The 21,104-nt window shown below is 40.2% G+C and overlaps 1 protein-coding gene across 3 annotated transcripts in view; it reads left to right on the top strand.

Annotated features, from left to right (window-relative positions):
• UBE2F (ubiquitin conjugating enzyme E2 F (putative)) overlaps positions 1 to 21,104 on the top strand; it is a 53,810-nt gene that overhangs the window by 12,755 nt on the left and 19,951 nt on the right. For all 3 annotated transcript variants that reach the window (XM_056495986.1, XM_056495987.1, XM_056495985.1), the window contains exons 5-9: positions 3,186 to 3,253; positions 6,566 to 6,636; positions 10,363 to 10,420; positions 19,087 to 19,119; positions 20,873 to 20,935. In XM_056495986.1, coding sequence (XP_056351961.1) covers positions 3,186 to 3,253; positions 6,566 to 6,636; positions 10,363 to 10,420; positions 19,087 to 19,119; positions 20,873 to 20,935 — 293 coding nt within the window. The remainder of the gene's footprint in view (positions 1 to 3,185; positions 3,254 to 6,565; positions 6,637 to 10,362; positions 10,421 to 19,086; positions 19,120 to 20,872; positions 20,936 to 21,104) is intronic.

The following is a 21,104-nucleotide window of genomic DNA, read 5'->3' as shown; positions in this document are numbered from 1 at the left end:
CTTAGGTTTTTGCAAAAAAATAAATTTGAATAAGAAGATAAACTTGACCACCAAGCAGAAATCCTTTCAGGTCCCTTGCTCAGCACCTCTCACCAAAACCTTTCTCAGATGGTATTTAATGTCACAAAATTATCCCAGTGACAGGAAGTTTTTAATTTAAAATGATTTTGTAGGAAGTTTTGATGAGGGTGGCTGCTCTTTTACATAATTGAAGAAATTCCAATCCCTGCAGTTTTCTGCAGTGCACCATCAGTGGATATTTAGCAGCACATGCTAGAAAATGGCTAAGACTTGGATTTTTCTGCTGCAGAGAACAAAACTCTGTGTTCCCAAGGCAGACACTGCTGGTTTTCTCTGCTGGCTGAAGTTTCTCTTCCCTTTTGTCATCTGAAACAGTTGTTCTGCCTTTGAAAAATACCCTTGTGCCACCACTTGCCTCTGTTCTTATTTTTTGCACCAGCATCATATTAGATTAAAATCTAGGGAAAATAAGGAGATAGATGTTTAGAGTCCAGGCTTGCTGCACTAATATTTGGAGCACAAAATTGGAAGCTGAAGACTAAAACATGGTAATGACCTGGAAAAAAATAAAGGTGGTGACTTTGGGTAGCTTATATGTGAAGAAACCCCAGAAGAGTAAGTGCAGTAAATGCAATTTCCCTGCAGTTCCCTGGCTGGGGTTGGTGTGGATATTTGAGTGTCACTCCAGAGGGATTAATAAAGACCCTGTTTTCTGGTGAAATGCTCACAAATATTGGTGAGCATGGCTGATTCAGGGAGCTACTATCCCAAGTGCATCCTCTGTGGCCTGCCCTAATTATCTTGCATTTTCTTCCAAAGTGAGGAAATAATTTGTGTAAGTGTTTTCCAGAGCACTTTCAGGCATTAAAACACCCTACAAACGCAAGCTAAGATTAGTCAGATTGTTGGTAATGAAACTTGAGACTGAAGTGGGAGGGATGCTTGCTCTGCTAATACAGCTTGAAGACATAAATTTAAGCAGTAGGAGGAAAACTGTGCCTCAGATATACTCCCTTTTTAGCAAAAGTCTCTGTGGCCAGCTTCCTAAGTTATATGTTAAAGCTCTTTCATTTGATAGCTTTATTTATAGCTCTTTCCTCACTGCTAACTCTGCCAGAACCTTTTTCCCACCACTTTACCATGTCTAAAAATTGAGGATTTCTTTCCCAGTCTGAGAACCTATTTACTTGTAATGCTGGAAGATGACTTCATTGTGAGGGGTTATCTTGTTAATGCAGTGCAAGATTCCTGGCTGGGTACTGAGGCTCCCCAGAATTTTTAATATATGTTTGAGTGATTGGTAATGAACAGCTTAATTGTTGCTTTACAAACACAAGGAGGGAGAATTGTGTAAATATATCCTTGCTTATTTGATAGCAGAGCCAGTAGCTTACCCAGTGTGGTTTTTGATTAGTGATTAGGTATCAAGGTAAACCAAAATATAAAGTGAGCTGTAATGTGAGGTAGTGATGAATATTGAATTGTCTTGGAGGAAGACTTGATCTGAAAGTTCTTGAGTGTTTCTGCTGGACAGCCATTGCAGTGGGTTCATTAATTCTGAGGAAATCAGCAGGCATTTATTTCATTTTAGCAGGGGTGGGATGTGAAGAGCTGCTGCATGCTTTGCTCCAAGTCCAGCAAATCAAGGAACTAGTGAAATTAAATCAAGGAAAATAACTTCTGTGCTTGGAAATGTGATAATTCCTGACACTTGTTTAAAATGTATTGCTAGATGGTGGATAAAGTCAAGTCAGCTGTGTTCTCTTGGATAAATGTGGTGTTAGAGCTCCTGGGGGATACTGGACCATTTTCCCAATGATTCCTGTCTGGAACAGTGTCTCATTCTGAGTGTGTTGCACATTTGTCAGGGAACAGTTTGACCAAAGGGTATCAGTGTAACTCACCTCTTACTACTTCTTCTTCAGTAATGACTTATTTTTTTCTCCATATATTTAAAAACAAAAGATAAATGCTTTGTATCTTGCTTTTTTGCAATAAAAATCAGTGCATATCCCTTTACTTTCTGGTAAAGCATAGCATGCCTAAAATTGCTTAATAAATCCAGCACAGCTCAGAGTTGAGTTGAGTGGGAATGGAGAACAGGTTTGAAAAGCAGATCAGGAGCCAGCAACCTGAAGGAGGATTTTAATGACCTACAATAGACAAGCTAGGTTTTCTTTGTGGTTTGGAACAAACTAGGTAATTACAAAATTCTTCTTAGTCTTTCTGTAGACTGTGGATTGTTTCACAGAGCATTTCTTTGCAGTGTTGGTTTAAGCAGTATAAAAAAATCAGCATCATATAATGCTAACCAGCCCTCCTGGCCTTCACTGGGGTTGGAGTGCTCAAAGTGGTTTGAGCCAGAGCATCCCTCAGATGTCTCAAACCCCCAGTGTGGGCTGGGGACCTGTTTTCCTTTTTTAATAAAAACCCCTCAGTTTTGGCAATGCCAGACACATTTCAGATCTCTTGCAAGCATCTCAGCTTCCATGGACAGCTATTTCAAGAGTTGCAGGCTGACTGTCATGCCATTGTATTAGCCCTGGTTAAATGGAAGTAGATATGTTAATATGTCATATTTGAAAATTTAGCCATTTTAATAATTCAGGACTGAGGTTGGCAAAGAGGCAGACATGTTTTCCTAGCAGACACATCACAGTAAGATAATTACAATGAAAGAGCCTGTTTGCTCTCACTGCAGTACACTCTGAAACTTGCTCTTGCACACATCATTCATACCACTCACCACGACTGCCAGCACGAGTCTGGGAGGCTGTGCTCAGTCCTGGAGCAGCATTTAGCAATACATTAGCAAGTGCAGGATTTCTCCAGCTCATTCCAAGGGGCACTGGTGTGGTACTGCCTGCCACGTGTCAGGATTTTCTCCCTACAGTGAGAAGTTCAGTCCAAGGCTCCTCTAGCTGGGTATCCCTGTTCCTGTGATCAGGGTGGTGGATTTTTCTGGGATTGTTGGCTCCCCTGACTTCAAATTTCTCCTGTAAAAATGTTGGGAATGCAGGAAGACACAATGCTCACACACTTCTTGGATTAAGTGGCTGCAGGTGGTGCAACCAGCTTAAGTATTTGATGCTAACCCTGTGCTGTTGTTTTAATCTTGGCGTTTTTCTCTTATTTAACTATTTTCCTTGTTTTCCCTTTTCTAGATGAGGGCTATTACCAAGGGGGGAAGTTTCAGTTTGAAACTGAAGTTCCTGATGCCTACAATATGGTGGTGAGTATTTGTCATTAGTCTCATAGTTGTCATTTTAGATTTTCTTTGCAGGTAACAGAACTTCAGGGGGAATCTGGCATTGAGGCTGAGAAAGGATCTTCTGTCTCTTAATAAAATAAATCTCTGCAACTGTCTAGCAGAAGTTTTTAGAAGTGCAGATGAGGCTGACCTGAGTGTCCTCCCTTCTGGCTGAGGTTCTCCTCTCTCCTGTTAATTATTCATGAGATATGCATTTAATTTCTCATTAAAAAGTTAAATATATAAGAATAAAATAAGTGAACTGAAGGGAGAAGGTTGACAGTTCTGTAATTTCCCCCCCATTCTTGTGCTTTCTTGTCTTATTTTTGGTGTTGGTAGTTCAGAGTCTTTCCAAAAAGGCTGAAAAATGTATAGGGGAGGATTCTGGAGAAGAGTTTCAGGGAAGATCTTTGGTTCCTGTTCAGCTGTGCTGAGCCTAAATTCAGCATTATCTGTGTGTGGTAGTTGCAGTGACAGCTAGGTAGTGTTTGCAGGTGTTTGGGTTTGGTTGTGGGATGTTTTAACTTCCCCTTAACTTTACCAAAGAATTTCATACTATGACAGAGGTCACCCTTACTAACTTTTGTGTACTCACTTTATTTCCTTTGATTTTTGTATTCCAGTTGTTCACCTAAACAGCACTGCTGCTGGAAGGTGTTTGTGTACTCACTTTATTTCCTTTGATTTTTGTATTCCAGTTGTTCACCTGAACAGCACTGCTGCAGGAAGGTGTTTGCTGTGTTAACAGGAGAGCTGGAATTCAGTTCTGATCTGAGATTTTGATTCTCAGTTCCCATGATAAAAAAGCCTCTGTTTAGTTATGGTTCCCTGCTCAGCACTGGCAGGAAAAAACGTTAATGAAATATTTTAAAATTTGAGCACCTATCATCCAATACAAAATTTAAAAATTTTGGAAAAATGCAGGAGGTTGAATATTGGATTGGGGTCAGGCTGGGGTATCTCACCTCTGCACTGGCAGAAGGAGTGTATATGTGAAATTGTGATGTAGTGAGGAGCATAAAATAAATAAAGAGGAAAAACTTGGAAGATTTTGTGTTGTGGCCAGCAGCCAAACCACTCAGTGCTTTGCTCTGTGTAGTGTTCAGCTTCAGCCAGTCTTGAGAAGTTCTTCAGAAAGTGGCAAAAAACATCTCAGGGCTGGAGTGTAGTTCACCCCCAGGAACTTGTATCCCCATTAGGGCTCCAGGGGGGGATTGTGTTTTTTACAAACTGTGGGGTTGTTTAGCAGAATGCTTGGGACTAGCTGCTGTCTAGAGAAAACCTGATTTCTCTTAGGAACCACATTCCTTCTCTAGGTGAACTTTTTCACTAGTGAGGTTAGAGCTGCAGGATACTGATCAAATTAAAGATACAAATAATACTTTTTTTTTTTTTAAATTTACAAGGTCTGTTGGTACACCTATCCTTTTAGAGTGCTGATTTATCAAGAACTGAAACTGCTAATTTTAAATGAGGGATCCCAGAGCAGAAGTGGCTGCTTAGAAATGGAGAAGGAAGTGAAAGTGGTCACTGCTGTGGCAGCAGCTGAGGCTGGATCTACCTGTGCAGCTGGGGGTGTCTGAGGGACAGGAGCTTGAGCAAGGAAGGAAATGGATTTTGGGAGCTTTGTTGTGCAGAGTGTCACAGGTGTTCAAGTGAAAAATCATCCTGAGGAGATCTCTGGATTTGTTCTTCTGGGGGAGCATTCAAAAATGACTTGGAACAAGTTGCAAGGAGAAGTTTTGTCTGAAGATAAATTTTATGGTAGTGCTGCAGTTGTTCTGTCTAAAAGGGAAAAATGAGACAGAGAAAAACCTTTGTCTTACTGTCAGGAGTAGGTTTTTCTAACTTTTAGCAATGAAAATCACTTTGAAAGGATAAAGGAATTCTTTTGTTTCCACAGTACAAAAAAATGAGACACCAGTTAATTCACTGTGAGGATTCGGGATTTTTTTAAAAAAGAATTTCTATTAAGCTTTTCTTTGACTCATCAATACATTTCTAGTTTGAAGGTGCATATGGTAGAAATTTATTTTTTTATCTTGATCTAATGGCATGGAATAAATTCTGCTGCTTTCCCTTGCTTGAGAACTAGACATCATCTTTCAAAACAATGTGAAAGTGTAGTTAATGAAAAGCTTGTGCTGTTAGAAAACTTCTAAGGTGTTTTGGAAGTCAAAAAGTTTGGGAGTGTTTTCTTTGAGCTACTTAATTTTCAATAATGCCATCACTGATGTCCCTTGAGTTATTGCACAGAAATAGAGGAAAGGCAAAATCTGTGTTATCAGTCCCAGATTTGCTGTGGTGATCAGTGTTCTTTCTTATAAACCAGCTCTTTTATGTATGTTCTTGGCATTTTAGTGTCATGCATATTTTCTTACCTTTTCCAAGAAGCCTTAAATAAAAAAAATTCTTGAAAAGATAATTGGGAAGTTAGGAAAAAAATGAGACAAAACAAGTGATGCTGCCAAGCTCTTTGAGCTGTTTTGCCTCTTGATTGAAAACATCATTGGAAAAAGTGGAGGGAGATGGCTCCACATTTATAATCTGTGATTTAATTGAAGTTCTGCAAGGTGCTGGTGTGTGCTGATGGATTCCAGGACACTTCCCATCAGAAATAATCTGCCTGATTGAAAGCTGCAAGTCCTAATGGGGAGAGCACAGGGATGGTACAACGTGCTGTTGCTAAGCTACTGAAATTTTTATGTCCCACTCTTTATTTACTTCACAAAATTAGAGCAAAGGAGACTGTACTTTAAAAATCTGTATGAAATTCAGAAATTTGGTGATCTTACCTGTGGCTTTTCATTTTAGTGTCTCAAATTCAGCTCTGATGCTGTTCAGTTGGGAACAGAAGGGTCTGTATTCAAAAGAAATTATTTATTGTATTTAAAAGAAGTTATCTTGCATCCTCTGCTGTTTTCCAGCAAATCCCTGATTTGGACAAGCCTTGATGAAGTTTTTTGGTTTAAATTATTGTTTTAGTAGGTTAAGTATGAAGAAGCTGAATGACTTGGAGTGCTTTCTTTTCCCTGAAGGAGTAAATAATCTTGGCTTTCTTAAAAGTTTTTTTTTCCTAAGGAAAAGCCTAATACCAGCCTGGTTTTTATGAATAGTTGAGAAAAGTTAAAAGGGCAGAGAAGTCTGGTTTGACTCTTGTAGATTATCAGTCATTCCCTAAACATACAGACCCAGGCTGTGGATATCAATTGTATTTGCCTTTTTCTGTTGTATGAGTTATAACAGGGTTTTGTCTTAAAGGATAACACAGTAATTTGATTTTTCTCCTGGCAGCCTCCAAAGGTAAAATGTTTGACAAGAATCTGGCACCCAAACATTACAGAGACAGGAGAAATCTGCCTAAGGTAGGAACAGCATTCTGTTGGAGATTTTTTGATAAAATATTGGATGTGACTGTGGTTGACAGTATTTTTTCCTGCTGATTCTGCATATAACTTTTAGGAACATAAAAATCTACTGGAAGTCTCAATTTTTGCTGTTCTGTAAGGACCAAGTAGAGCTTGACTGTTGAGGTCAGACTTAGTGTTTTGTTCTACTTGGGTTAAAAATGTAAACTCCAGCCTAAACAAACTGTGATTGGGTTTTTACTTCCCTCCTTCATAACTGAATTGTCCTGAGACTTTGAGGCTTTACCATTTAGTGCCCAAGTCTGTTAAGAGCTTGAAAATCCTTTATAATTTCAAAAAGGAGGGGAAAAGTGTTCCTTGAACTTTGACAGTAATTATTCTTTGTTTGCCATTTGTTAATTAAAATATTTAATATCCCTTGATAAGACACGTGTACCAGTTATAACAAAGCAGGGTTGGGGTCAAGAAAAGTCAGGATATAAAACCTGAAAGCTTTTCTTTGCCAGAGTGAGAGGCTTCTGTTGCTGGATGGTTTTCCTTGATAGTAAATGTTTCCTCTTGTAAATGAATCTGTGAAACTTCACAATTTCATCCTCTGTACCTGATGGTGAAATTGGCCAGAAACCAAACAGAAACTGAAGTGGGAAGCCTGCCTGTCATTTTTCGAGCTAATGGCACACACAAGAAAAAGCAGATGAAGCAGAAGCAAAGCCTGTAAATGAGATTGAAAGCTGTTCTGAAAATCCAGCATGGTTGTCACCATGTGTATAGCAAGTCAGTGCTTAAAGAGAAGCTGAATTTTTCCTCTAGATGGAAAAATAATTTCTGTGCTGTGTTGAAGGTCCTGGTAAAAATGAAATTTTTTATTGCCCTTCCTAGGCTGGTCAAGCTCATCAGCCCTAAGAAACTTAGATGTTCTGAGTGTAAGTGAAGGAATGAATAAGTGAGGTGTTTGAGCCAGGGAACAACAAACCCCAGACACCTAACCAATGCTGAAGCTCCAGCTGTAGCCCAGCATCTTCTGAGCTTCAATAAAGCCTCACAGTCCTAAAATCCCAGAGTGGTTGGGCTTGGAAGGGACCTTAGAGCTCGAGCTCATCCCATTCCACCCCCTGCCTTGGGCAAGGACACTTTCCACTATCCCAGGTTGCTCCAAGACCCATTCAGCCTGGCCTGGAGCACTTCCAGGGATGGGGCAGCCACAACTTTCCCATCTCTTGAAATGGTTTTAATTATAAGAGATAAATGTGGTGTTTGGAGCATCAGAATTCTAGTGAAGTGAAGGCATTTGTTCAGGGATCCACTTGGAAATGTCTGGCATTAGATGGAAAAACTAAAATAACTTAATTGCTTTATGCCTGTTAGAAAATGCATCCTACATATAGTATCTGCAATCAACTTACACGAGAGTCTTTGCATTAAAATAGCTTCAGTTATTTTTAAAAGCAGAAAAAACATCTTCATCAGTGCTTTTCCCCCACATACCTCATTCTGTTTGACAATCATTCCTGAATTAAACCATTCTAAGTGGTTAAACTTGTGATCAAGTGTAACAGTTCTAGGTAGAAGTGGTGTTTTTCTGTGCTTTCTGGACTGCAGTTACCCTGGACTATATTATTAATGATGGATATTAATTAGGTCTGGCCCATACTGGGTATCACCTCCACTGCACATGTGGGTAGAAAACATGGAGGTTTCTCCAGGACTGAGCTTCCCTTGCAGTATATTGTAGTCACTTAAGCTGCAGATTGGGTCAGTTGGAATTTCAGAAGGTTTTACACTTACTGGAATCCTGCAGTTCCCACTTCAGTAGGTGTTTTTTGAAAGATCTCTTTAGAATTGTGTGTATTTAAACAGAAGAAATTCCTCACAGCTTTCTTCCATGCAGGAAGTACTCCCAGAATGAGAAGATACTTGTTGAAATAAAAGCTGGGCAGCTGATTGCTCACATCAGTGGCTGTTTTGGTTACTAAAAGTTCCAAAGCAGTGATTTTGTAGTTTGCCCATAGGAACCCAGATACAAGGATTTGTAATCATAGGCTGGGAGGTCTCCTTAGATATGGGAAAAGATTCTATTTAGAGGCTTAATGATCATTCCCAATCTGTAGAAGAAAGAGGGTGCTGCTCTAGAAACAAATCCTGTCAGCAAATGAGGAGTATTGAGCTGAAGGGGCACTTCTGTGTCTTCACTGCTTTCCAGAGTGCTCTGAGAGGTACAAGTGTCTCCTCAATCCTGGCTGTGGTGTGCCCAGCTTGGAGGTGTGCCAGGAGAGCTCTGGGGCCTTGGGGAACTTAGCTCATGCTCAGGTGCTCTGTCACTGAATATTTTTTTGATTTTATTTTGTGTGTTGACTTCCTCCTCACTTGGAATTCCACAATGAGGTGCATGGAGAGGCAAAAGGAAGTACTGCCACACAATTTAATAAGGAACTGACCAAAAGCAAGCTGCTTTTGCTTTTGTCACATGGACACAAACTGCAGCCACAAGATGTTGCACAAGTGGTAATTGCAGATTTTAAAGGCACAGAAATGAGATGAGCAGCACAGTTAAGGTGGAATGGGCTTGTCCAGGTTTATCATCCTATTCCTGGGATCTCTTCACTGAACAAGGATTGAATTTCCTTGACTATAAACTTGCCATGTTCATTAAATAACTGCATAACCTGTATGGTCTAATCATCCTTTGTAATTTAAAAATTACTTCATATGTATCAGCCTGGAAATTGCTAAAACCTAATAATTTAAGACTATTTCACTTTAACCCTGTCATTTCAATTGTAGAAGCTGCTGCTGGTGGTGAATTTTTGTGCTTTGCTGTGTGAGCTGTGAGTTTTAGATTACTCCTTACAGGGGAAGGTGTGATTGTGAAATAATGCTTCAAGGAGTTTTTGAGATTTTTTTTTCATTCAGATTATTACTTTTCTGAGCAAGACTTCAGCTTATTTATCAATTGTGCTCTGATCCCCAATGTGTCTCCTCATAACTGCTGAGGTTTGGATCTGAAAGGTCCAGAAATGCTTGAACACCTCAATGGTTTCTACTTGCAAGTAGGTCAGCAGCTTCACTGGGCTTAATATGTAACACAATATGGTGGTGACACAGAATTTCTATACTGCATATAGGAAATTCTGTATTTTACATGTTAATATTCATATTAGAATTAAGTTATATTTTAAAATAAAGTTTTTCCTCTGGGGCAGACAGACTAAAACACTTTCACTTTCTTACCTTCACCTGTAGGAATCTGAAGTCCTTTCACAGAACAGAGGATGATGATTCTCTTTTTGCTAATTAGATACCCCTCCCCAAAACACTATTTTTGGATTGGTTTGTGCCAGTTTTGGTGAGAGATGGGTCATCCTGCAAGGCTGTCTCTTCACCAGAGATTAACATGTTCTAAAATGCATCAGGGAATAAAAGGAGGGTTCAATGTTGAGACTGTCACAAGAGTTTCTGTCACACTTGTGCTGCTGGAGGAGAGTAATTCAGGTGTTTTGACAGAGGTTGATCTCAGATGGGGAGTTCTGTAATGACACTGTGTAGAAGGTAATTTTAGGCAGACATCCAGCTCCTGGGGTTTAAAATTCCATTACCTGAATATAAATAGTGCAAGAATTAGATCTTAGCTTGCAATTACTTCCTTATGTTTTCTGAGAAGGTTTCTGACAAAGACAGTTTAAGCAGAAATGGCTCTGTATAATATGTGTGTCTTTTCTTTTCCAGTTTATTGAGGGAACACTCAATTGATGGCACTGGCTGGGCCCCAACCAGAACCTTAAAGGTACTGTTTCCTTTTGGATGTGTCCATCAAACTAAATACATCTTTAAAAATCCTTTCCTGGCCTTGGAAAGAAACAGCTCATGTGGTTTGCTCAATAAGAGGTTTTTGAGGTGAGGGTTTTGTCTTTCAGCAAGGTTGGTGGCAGCAGTGGAACAGGTACAGTGCTGGTTGCAGAAATGTTGGTAGTTTTGGTGTGGCTTCTGATGAAAGGTTTTGGAGGTGACTCTGAGAAGCCACACTCTGTAAGGTAGCAAACACAAGAACATCCTGTGAACAGCAATCCATAACCCTGGTAATTCCCATGGGATTGATACTCCTGACAAAATCAGTGCAGAACACTGAGCAGGAATTTATCTTCCTGTTGCTGTTCCCAGGAATGCTGCCAGAATTGTTTCTTCCACAGCTTTAACAACATTAGGTGGATAAAGGGTGTGCATCAGGTGTTTGTCTCTTTCAAAATCTAAATTGAAAGTGACCTTTATCTGATACTTGGTTTGCTTTTTGGCACTATGAATGAGATCTGTGACTTTCTCCATCAGTAAAATCTCTTCTGAGGTGAGCATGTGACTTTCTGGAAGTAAAATGAGTGTGTTGTTTTGTGGATTTTCTTAAAGCAGTCTTTCCCTATTATTTTTTCATCAGTTGGTGTGATTTTTTTTTCCCCTTTGTTTTCTGTTTTCATCTCAGGTTAAATCAAGTCACTGAGTAATTTAACTAGTTCTGTTCCTGTCCCTGTATTTTTATGCAGGGAAGGTTTTTAGACTACAAATTTCAAGCTTCAGCCATTAAAAAATCAGTACAAGTGGACAAGAAACCCAAAAGACAGGAACAATTTTTCTCTGATTGTTGGAATGAAAGATTCAACAAGTGAAAAGGAAGTAACAGCTTAATTTCAAAAAGAAAAAAAAAAATCGAATCAGATGCCCTCCTTGGATTTTTAAATTTTTTAACATTGAAATATCACAGTTGTGAGCTCACTTTTTACAGCTTTTGATCACCACGAGGGGAGCAATGAGAATTTGCACAGAAACACTGTGGACAGTCTTGGCCTATTATGAACTTTAAAGTCAGTATTTCATTCATCAATAATGTGAAGTCAGCCTGGTTTTCTGGAGGAATAGCACCCAGATCTGCCCAATAAAGCACTCTGAACTACTCCTAAAGAATTAAACTGAGAGTGGGCATGTCCTTCTGCCACAAAAACTCTTCCCAGGGCGTTAGAAAAGCCATTAAGAGAGAATACACAGGAGCAGCCCCATGCACAGAGCATGCTGACTGCAGCTTATGTGCTTAACCCTTTAGAATGTCAGGTTTTTGATTGTGTCTCATTTTTGAATCCTTGTGGTGGCAGCAGAGCTCTTAGGTGAAAAATCCTTCAAAATAAACTGCTGGGACCTTTTTAATATTTTTTTTTAGTATCAAATGGGTAGAAACATGAATAAACTTTCTGAAATAAAAATGAAAATCTGCTAAATTGTCTGTAAAACTTGATAAAATGTATTTTGAACAGTGTGGAGGATTCTTAAGGGAGGAAGACCTAAGTTTTGTTTTGTTTCCCAGCATTTTTTCACTCTTGGTGTTAGCTCATCCATGATTGAATTCTCCTCAGGTTACCAAGTGTTGAGCTTTATCTTTTCCCCCTTCTTTGTGCTTGGAAACACGTTTCCATGGACTGCTGTGAAGAGCAGCCTGTGTGTGAGTGAAGGCACTAAAGAATGTGCTATTTCTGAATTCCTGCATTAAATGCTTTTTTAAAATCAGGTTTTGAGCAGAGTGGGGCTCTTACCCTGAAACAGGTTTAAAACATTCACCTGCCAACCTGTCTATATATATACTTTTTAAATCACTTTTTTTTATTTATAGAAACAGTCCAGAAGCCCAGACCATTAGATAATTTCTGGTAGTGGTTGGTCTCCACTAAATTGTGGATTTAGTTCCTTTGTAGTTAAAAATGAGTTACAACAGGAGCTTATTTACCTTTCAGTCTCCATTCTGTCATGTTCTGCATCATTTTATTGCCTACTTTCCTCTCTCAAACAGCTTGTTCCCAAAGCTGGAAAGTGCTGCAGTTACTTTGGGCCCTGCTCAGAGTGTCTGAACTTGCTTTTCTCCTGTTTTTAGGTGTGCTGGTCAAAATGAAAGTTTCCCAGGCAGAAAGCAAATAGATGGCTTTTATTCCATTCTGTTCTCAGTTTTTTACATCACTGGAAATATCAGTTTTTAAATACCTCATATGACTTCACACTGTTGCTGTTGCTCTGCTTTGTACCCTTCAGTAATTTCAATTTCAGACTCCAAAGTGCTTTAGCAGCTCCTGTTAGTCCCCAACATGTCCCTTATTTGCCATGGTTATCACCTGCCTAGCTGAGCTAGTTCTCGTTAATGATCCTCAGCTTTGTCCTAAATGCTTGTTTTCATTTTGCAATAAAAACATCTCAGGTGATTGATTTTAAGAACTGAATAAGTGGATCTGGATTTTAAATGCCTGATTGGTTCTAAGAGTCAGGCTCCTTCTGCAGTTACCTTTAACTGCAACTGAAAGTTGGTTCATAAATCAGTGGCTGATTGATGGACCTTAAAAATGATCAAAACACTTGAGCAGCTCTGTGGAGGGCATATGATCATTAAAACCAGTGTTTAAACATGTGTGGTGGATGTTCACAGGGAGTGTTTGTCCTTTTTCTTTCTGTAGCTGTGTTGTGATAGAGATCTAGCTGGGCTCTTCTCTGGAGGGTTTCCATGTTTGTTAGGTGTGTCTCCATTTCAGGTTTTCACTGAGATAGTTCAGAGTGCTAGGTTTTGTCACTTTTGTGATTTGCTGTCAGGAGAGACAGGAGCAGGGCTGGGAAACATCCAAGTAGTCTTAAACTACAGACCTGCTAACAGCTTTTCATGCCCACCTACAGGAAACCAGTGTTTTTTTCAGAAATTTCTCTCCCATAACTCCAGATCCTAGGTTAATAAATACCTGTCTGTGCTATTAGATTACCTGATCTAAAAAGAATTAAGACTCATTTCCAGTAAGCTATTGCTATTTGAAGTTGATCCTTGAGAGCTTTGCTTATTTAATTAGTGTTTTAATACTAAATGGCAATTTTTCCTCTGTGGTTCACTGGTTCTGCCCTTGTCTTCAGGCAGTGGAATGACTTCATTTGGAATCATCCAAATGTCAAACTCATCTCTTGGAGAAATCAATCAGAGGATCGTGACTTAATTTTTCCAGTTTACCTCAATGTTTAAGCATCAACCTGAGGAGTTTTGAAAGTACAAAACCTTCACCCATCATCTTAAGGAAAAGAGATGGTCTGCTGTCAAATCAGCTGTAATTAGTGTAGAGGAGTGTTTTAAACAGACAGTAAAATAACTGTCACTGTCTTGAGGATGAAGGGAAAGAAGAAACTTTTATCTGTGTGCTTTTTCTTACATTAATTCTTGTTGCTCAGGCTGTTTTTCTCAGCCTTATGATAACATTGTGCAGCTATTGATGTATTCAAATCCTGTTTTGGAGCTGGTCTTTTTGTGTGTCTTCTTCACTTCTAAAAATTGAATAAGCCCCAGACAAAAACTTCAGACCCAGTATTTGGAAAAAGAAGCTATAAACCACTGAAGAAAATCTTTTGTGTGGATCTGACATTCGGTTTTTTCTTATAATAAACGTCAGGAAATATTTTTCCAGGAATATATTGTGTTTTATTTTGATTTTATTGTAAATTGGCTTTATCAGTTTTATAAGAAGTGATTTATTTCTTTCACCTCCATACATGCCCAGGCTGGTGAAAATATACAACTCAGTGTCTTCTAATAGCTTTTGCTATAGGGAAGATTGGCACAATTTTAATTTTCTCTCTTTAATGTCCCCTGGCAGAGCCAAATCTTTGGTTTAGGTGCAGTAGCTGTTGTTATGAGCATGTGAGTCAGGAGAGCTGAGATACCTCAGTAAGTGTAATTATAAACCATGCTTGTTCTCCTCAAATTGTTGATTTCTGAATATTCAGTTTGTGTCAGCTTTAATGCACTGAGAAGACTGGTCTCCAGAGGGTGATGGCTTTACTGTTGTAATCACTGTGGTGTAGTTCATTAAGAAGCTATCAGAGAATTCCCCAGGGGACAACTTGCCCAGCATTATGCTCTTGCCCTGCAGTAACCACAGGGAGGAATGTCAGGGAGTCAGTGACAAAGTGAGGGATTTGAGAGCAGTGCTCCTGCATACTTGGCACTTCACAGCTGGCTTGATCTGCCAGAGGAACAGGCTGGAATTGTTCCCGTTTTCTTTCCCCTCCTATATTTAAGTACAAAAGAAATGGTTTTCCAGCCTTCCTCCTTGTTTTGTGTTTGCTAACTGGAGCAGTTTATGCCTTTTAAGTTCCCCAAAGCCCAGTAGGGAGCTGCTGTTGTGTTTGGGTGGGAAGCAGGGGCAGGGTGGCAGGCACATGACAACTGAGGTGGCTTTTGTTGGTGGTTAAAAAAGGTGGCATTCACTTTTGTCACCTTATTCTAGGTGGAAACAATGTTTTTCAACTTTTGCAAGATTAGAGAGAAAATATAAAAGGAGATTTTATTTGGGAGAAGACAGTTGAGGAGGGAAGAAGTTTTTTCATAAGCTGAAAAGTGCCTGTGTCTTCTGAATGAGAACGTCTTTTTTTTGATCCCCAGGACCAGTGATAAAGTTGACGGGGTGGGATGAGGTGTGCTTGTTTTTTAAGACTGCAGTGAGGAGAGGAGGAAGCTGGGCTTGTTTTTAAGACCTGGTGGAAGGGAAAAGGAAAAACACCTTGAGATGGTGTATGGGCAGACAAAAGAGCAGAGAGCTGCCCCAGGACTTGGTCATGCATGGCCTGGACTAGAACAAGCTGAGCTTTGGAGTGGCATTTCCAGTCCTTTTTAAAATAAACCAAAAAAATTTGCTTGCCTATTTAAATGTCTGCTGCTCCTTTTGTTCATCTGACTGGGTTAAACAGTTTGTTTTATAAAAACTTATTTAGCAGCGAGCTTTGATTTGGTCAGTGTGTTAGATCAGAAATGCTGCTTGGATCTCTTAAGGGAATTTTTGATTGGAAGTTTGTTAGGTGCTTTTGTCTGGCTTGCTCTCTTCTTAAATTAGAGTGTTAAATATACTTTGCCTGTAAAAGGAAAATCTTAATTTGCAATTTCCATGTTTGCTCACTCTCCAGAAGTGCCTGTGGTTGTGTTTCTTGCTGTGGCATGCATTGCTTTTGTGAAGTGGTTCTGAGAACTGTCACTTGGCAAGATCAGTGACTGAGTTAGGACCTCCTCGAAATTCAAAGCTTTGAGACTTCCTGGCCTCAGGAGAGGCTGTTTCAAAAGCTGCATTGAGGATTTTGAGTCACTGCTCTTGAGCTTCAGACACTGCTGCAATACCAGGTTTTTTTCTCCTCATTTGGCATGCCATAAATAAATCTGTGGGCAGGGATTTAGTGTAACTTTTCACTCAGATGCAGCACAAATGAAAAGGGACAGTTATAAAGGGGTGTTTACAACAGTCTGTTGATCTTCTGACTTGCTGTGTTGACTTCCCTGTGCTCCAGCCCAGAGTGGTGGCAGTGCCATGGAGCAGAGTTTGCTTCCCTGGTTCTTGGTTTCAAATACCATCATTGCCTCTTCTGAACTGGTGAATTAAACCCAAGACCTGAATTATACCCAAGACCTGCCTTGGACTCCCAAAGGCATCTGACCCACAGGTGACATCTCAGCTGATGGGAAACCTCTGGGATACTCAGGTATCAGCCTGGTAACAGCTGGAGCAGGAGCCAGATGAAGCAGCTCAAGGAATTTGGCAGCTCTGGCTGCAGGTACAAAAAGCAGTTTAGGTACAAAAAGCAGCTTTGGTACAAAAGCAGAGGCTTCAGCTTTGCTCTGTGGCTGCCCCTCAGCAGTGGTGCCCTTGTCCTCTGTAAAAACCCTGTTTGATGTTATACACAGAGAAGAAATTGGATGAAAAGCTGCTTTGTAAAGGAAACAGCTTTGTCAGGTGTAGATGTCTGATCTTGCACAAGTGGGGTCTCACTGAAGTGCAGCACTGTCAAGGTGGGCACTATTTCCAGTTGCTACCTGCCCTGCTCCTCCCTGTGAAGATAACCTTTAAAAATTCCTGCACCTAGGCTTAACTTTGTTTTCAGACTATTTAAGCCACTAGTTCAGTAAATATTTGAAGTCAAGCTTGATGCTTTATTACAATGAAGGAGAAGGTTTTGAGCTGTTAAATCTCACAAGATCTGCAGTGGCATGCACATCCTTTTAGTTCCTCAGGAAAACCCAAAGCAAACATCCAGACCAGTGCTTATCTGCATGCAGCCAGCAGCTCTGCTGCAGTCAGTAATGCAGTGATTATTTCTGCAATGCAACAGTGTTAAGTTTTTCAAATTGCTTCACTTTTACTCATCTGTTCCATCCCACTTCCCTTTCTCAATATCCTAGATTTAAATCCAGGCTAGCCTCAAACTCATTACAAAAAGTAATTGCCCTCTAGTAGTAATTTAGCATTATTTTTTATGGAGCGGTGCAAGAGTATAAAATGAATCCAGCAAGTCATAAAACTTGAATAGATGGAAACATCAAAAATGGTATTAAGGCTTTCTCAGGTAAATTATTCAGTAATAATAATAATCCTGTTATGCTTTTTGGTGTCTAGAATGACAGTGGAGATGGTACAGCATTCTGACTTGTGCCTGTACAAAGGTTTTTGTTGTTTGTTTGGTGTCTCCTTTTTTTGTTTTTCAGTAGAACTCTATAAATGAAAAAAAAAAAAAAAAACAACTCTGAATGAGTCAAGCACCAAAGCATTTAATGCACCAAAGCATTAAAACCAGGGTTCAGCACATAAGAATTTGGGAGCAATTGATTATATATGGGAAAATATGACATCACATCTCCTTTTTGAGCTGCAGCATTTACTTGTGTGAGGTATTGGACAAGAAGGAGTTTTGCCTGGAGAGAGCTCTGCTGGTGTCTGGGGAGCTTCTGGCAAACCAGGGGGTTCAGCCCTGCTCAGTGTAAGGAGAGGATGAGCTCTTGAGAATTTTACAAGGCACTGACTTTGTTCTCTTTTAGCCATACTGGTGCTTGAACAGCTGTGGGCAGTTTGTAACCCTGGGAATGCAGGTTTGACATTCAGAATTTGGAAATGGCCAGACCCCAGAGTACTCACATGACCTTGCACCTTTTTAGGATGGTTTTAATGCTCAGTGTTCTGATTCTGCATCACATTCTGCAAATGCAGCCTGCTGTCTCATGCTGTAGGTAGAAAGCAGCTTCTAAAAATGTTATTTTTTTGCTGCAACTCTGCTTCCCTGGAGGATAAGAAAGCCTTGGAGGGCAGCAGTGAAATGGGCTCCTGACCTTTGGGAACAGAGCATCTGCTGGGGCAGAGGGCTTGCCCAGAGCCGCTGATGCCTGGATGTGGGAGAATCAAGTGGAAACTGAGACCTTCCTGCCTTTTGCTGCTCTGCAGGCTCTCCATGCCAATAAATCTTCCTTTAATCTGTGACTTTGGCACATCACTGCATTGTACTGATAATTTATCCCTAGGGTTAATACAGGTTTCCTTAATACCATGCTCTGCTGACCTCTGCTGTGCCTGCTTTCTGTGCCAGCCATTGAACAAGCACAGAAGCTTAAATAAACTGTAAAACAATGATTTCCATCTGTTATATGAAATAGTTTATTTTTCTCCTGCTTGCCAGGGAACTGGCAGAGTTGTTGTTTGGGATGACTGCTCAGCACTAGAGTCTTAAAATTCACAGATAACTGTAATTAAATGTCTGGGTCACCCCTTTTGTGCAGTTTATGTGTCTGAGGGTGATGAGCACGTTTGAAAGTTGCTGTCTTTGCCACACTTGAGGAGGTGCTGAGGCTGGAAAGGCTGACAGTGGCAGCCCTGCTGGGCAGATGGATGTTTTAAAAGCAGATAAACTGAGTGAGTTGTTTGTGCAAGATCAAAGGGAAATTGGATGGTGAGAGGCTGTTGGCTGCGTAATGCTGACATCGTGCCTTGTTCATTAGGGCATAATTGGACAGTGTCCTTAAGGGATATGGATTTCTATGGGCCACACTCTCAGCACAGGGCCCAGAACAGGAAATGAGCTTAGATATATTTATTTACTGAAGTTCTTTGCTGTGCATAGGAAGTTTTTTACTCTGAGGCTTTGTCTTTATTGTAAATGGTGTGTTTTAGCTGTGGAATGACTTGAGACATAAGCTTCTGTAAGAAGAGTATTTCTCTGTACTCCTACTACACTTCACCCTCTTTTCTCTGATAATTTGACAGTTTCAAGTATTTGTTTGCCCCCTTTTTAATTTTAAGAATAATTGCTGAATTAACTTTCATTACCCACCTTTTAAACTAAGCAGTGCAGTTTTCAGTTGGTGGCATATCCTAAAGTTTCACTCCTCTCCTTGAATGGAGGAGCAGCAGGAATACACACAGAGAGAGCTGACCTTCTATTTGAATATACAGTATTTGGTTTTTGCTGACTTCTAAATATCAGATTTCCATGAAATGGGAAAGCTTTTTCAACATTTTGATTTAAATTAGTAAACCGTTACTCGTAATCTAGATTTTTTTTTCCAGTTATTTCATGGATTAATATAAAAAAAAAAGTTTGTGAAAAGTCCTTAAATTATTGTCTAACTCTGTTTTTTCTTTGCAGGATATTGTCTGGGGGTTAAACTCTTTATTTACTGTAAGTAAAGGAATATTTGATAACAGATTATTTGCGATCTTCCACATAGTATGAAACTTCTTCTGTTGATTTTAAGAAATAGAAATTCATATTGCTCTGAGAAGGATTTGTGTTTGTGTTAGTCTTTAAAAAAAATCTTATTTAGGAATTAATGACTGCCCTGCAGTCTCGTTTCTTTTTTGAACACTTAACATTCCTATTCAGGGGCCTTGGTATCCACCCACAGAGTTTGCATAAAATCTGATTTGTCACAGAATTTATGTGACTTTAATCAGGGATTCCCTTTCCTCCCCCTTTTTTTAAAAGATTGATGGGAGCAAGGAATCTGTAATTGCAGGGGCACTTTTAAAATAGAGGAGAGGGGTTACCATTTTTAGGGACTCCTTTCCTCAGCCATTGCTGCTAGGTGGGAAGATCAGGAGAGAGCAAAGAGCAGCACTAATTTGGTGGCCACATTTGATATCTCCTCTGGAGGGACCACCCCAACCACTCCAGGGTGTAGAAGGAAACTTGGATTTCCTGGCATCCACAGTCTTGGTTGGTTTTTTCAACATCTTCTTTGGTAAATGGATGTAAAAGTTTAGAGAGCATGTGCCCTTCCAGCAAAAGTGAATTGCATTTTACAGTCAGTCTCCCTTCTCCCTGGGCATGCCAAGTGGAAGGAAGCAAAATCCTCAGGGGCAGAGCTGCACATAAAAGTATTGGGCAAAGAGCTGCAGAGAGAGGTGATCATGGCTAGGAGATTGTGGGGGTTTGTCATGGCTGGTAAGAGCTGTGCTTCTCTCCTGGATTTCCCTCACAACCAGCTTCTTGTAAATAGTTGGGCTTTGAAAAGCTAGCACTGGAATCACACTGATCTGGTAGATTCATAGGGAGTTTTGTTGAAAAAAGAGTGGGGATGAGGTGGGGTGGTGTCCTGATTTGAGTGAAATGTGGGGTTTGTGGCTTGAAGATGAGTTAGGGGCTGCCAGGAGCCTTTCACATTGTGGAGCAGTGGTATTTCACTTTAACACAGGCTGACCTTGGACTGGGGAAAGATCTGGGCTGCAGATCAGGGGCCTTGTGATTCAGTGTTATTTTTAATGATGATTCCTCTCCTCCATTGTTTTTAACCCCAGACCCTTTCTCCGTCCAAAGTTAATGTCTGAGATTAAACTGAGAGGTCTGAGGTTTGTTGTGACTATTTCTGCTCCCTGACCCCACATGTCCTCAGTTCTCAGAATGTTTTCACTCCTTTTCCTCTAGGCCCTGTTTGTCCCAGAGCACTAAAACTTCCCTGTCAGGCTCCAGGTTACATAGCTTCTTCACAGAGAGAGTTAAATTGCTTTTTTATGGAGGTGGAAATAGGGAAACTCCTACTTTATCTGCACACTGTTTGCAGAAGGTTTTTTGAAGGTTTACTTTGCTCTCTAACAAAAATCAATAGGAATTGTGCCTCCTGAAAGGTTGACTGTTCCTGCAAAATTTAGTTTTCCAATAGAGATGCATTCACTTCCAGGGAGAAGTGTCATGGGGCTGTGTGTGGCCCATAGCAGAAGGGTTTAAATGATGCTGTTGCCATTTCATTGTCCTGTGATTTGGTTTCCAATTACCAAACTCATTTGCATTTCCCTTTGGCAGGGACACCACCAAGGCAGTGATTAAATGGCACTGCCCTCTTTGCTTTGCTCCATTACCTTGTTCTTGGGGGCTTTGGGCTCCTTTTGATGCAGTGAGTGGGAGCCCCTCAGTGTTCTCTCTGTTTCTTTTCCAGGATCTTTTGAATTTTGACGATCCTTTGAATATTGAGGCTGCAGAGCATCATTTGCGTGACAAGGTGAGTCAGTGGTTTATTTAAGGCAGGTTGTTCCTAAACAAACACACATTCTGTACTCAGCAATTCCCAGCCAGTTCCTTTTAGAGTGGTGGAGCTGCTGCTTGAGGTAGTCGAGTGAGTCATTGTATCAGCAACCAGTTATTCAAACAAGAAGTGCTTTCTCTGGGAA

This window comes from Oenanthe melanoleuca, chromosome 7 (assembly GCF_029582105.1).
Source record: "Oenanthe melanoleuca isolate GR-GAL-2019-014 chromosome 7, OMel1.0, whole genome shotgun sequence".
NCBI classification, from domain to species: Eukaryota; Metazoa; Chordata; class Aves; order Passeriformes; family Muscicapidae; genus Oenanthe; species Oenanthe melanoleuca.
Note: the sequence above shows the minus strand (reverse complement) of the source record. Positions and strands in the feature narration are given on the sequence as shown.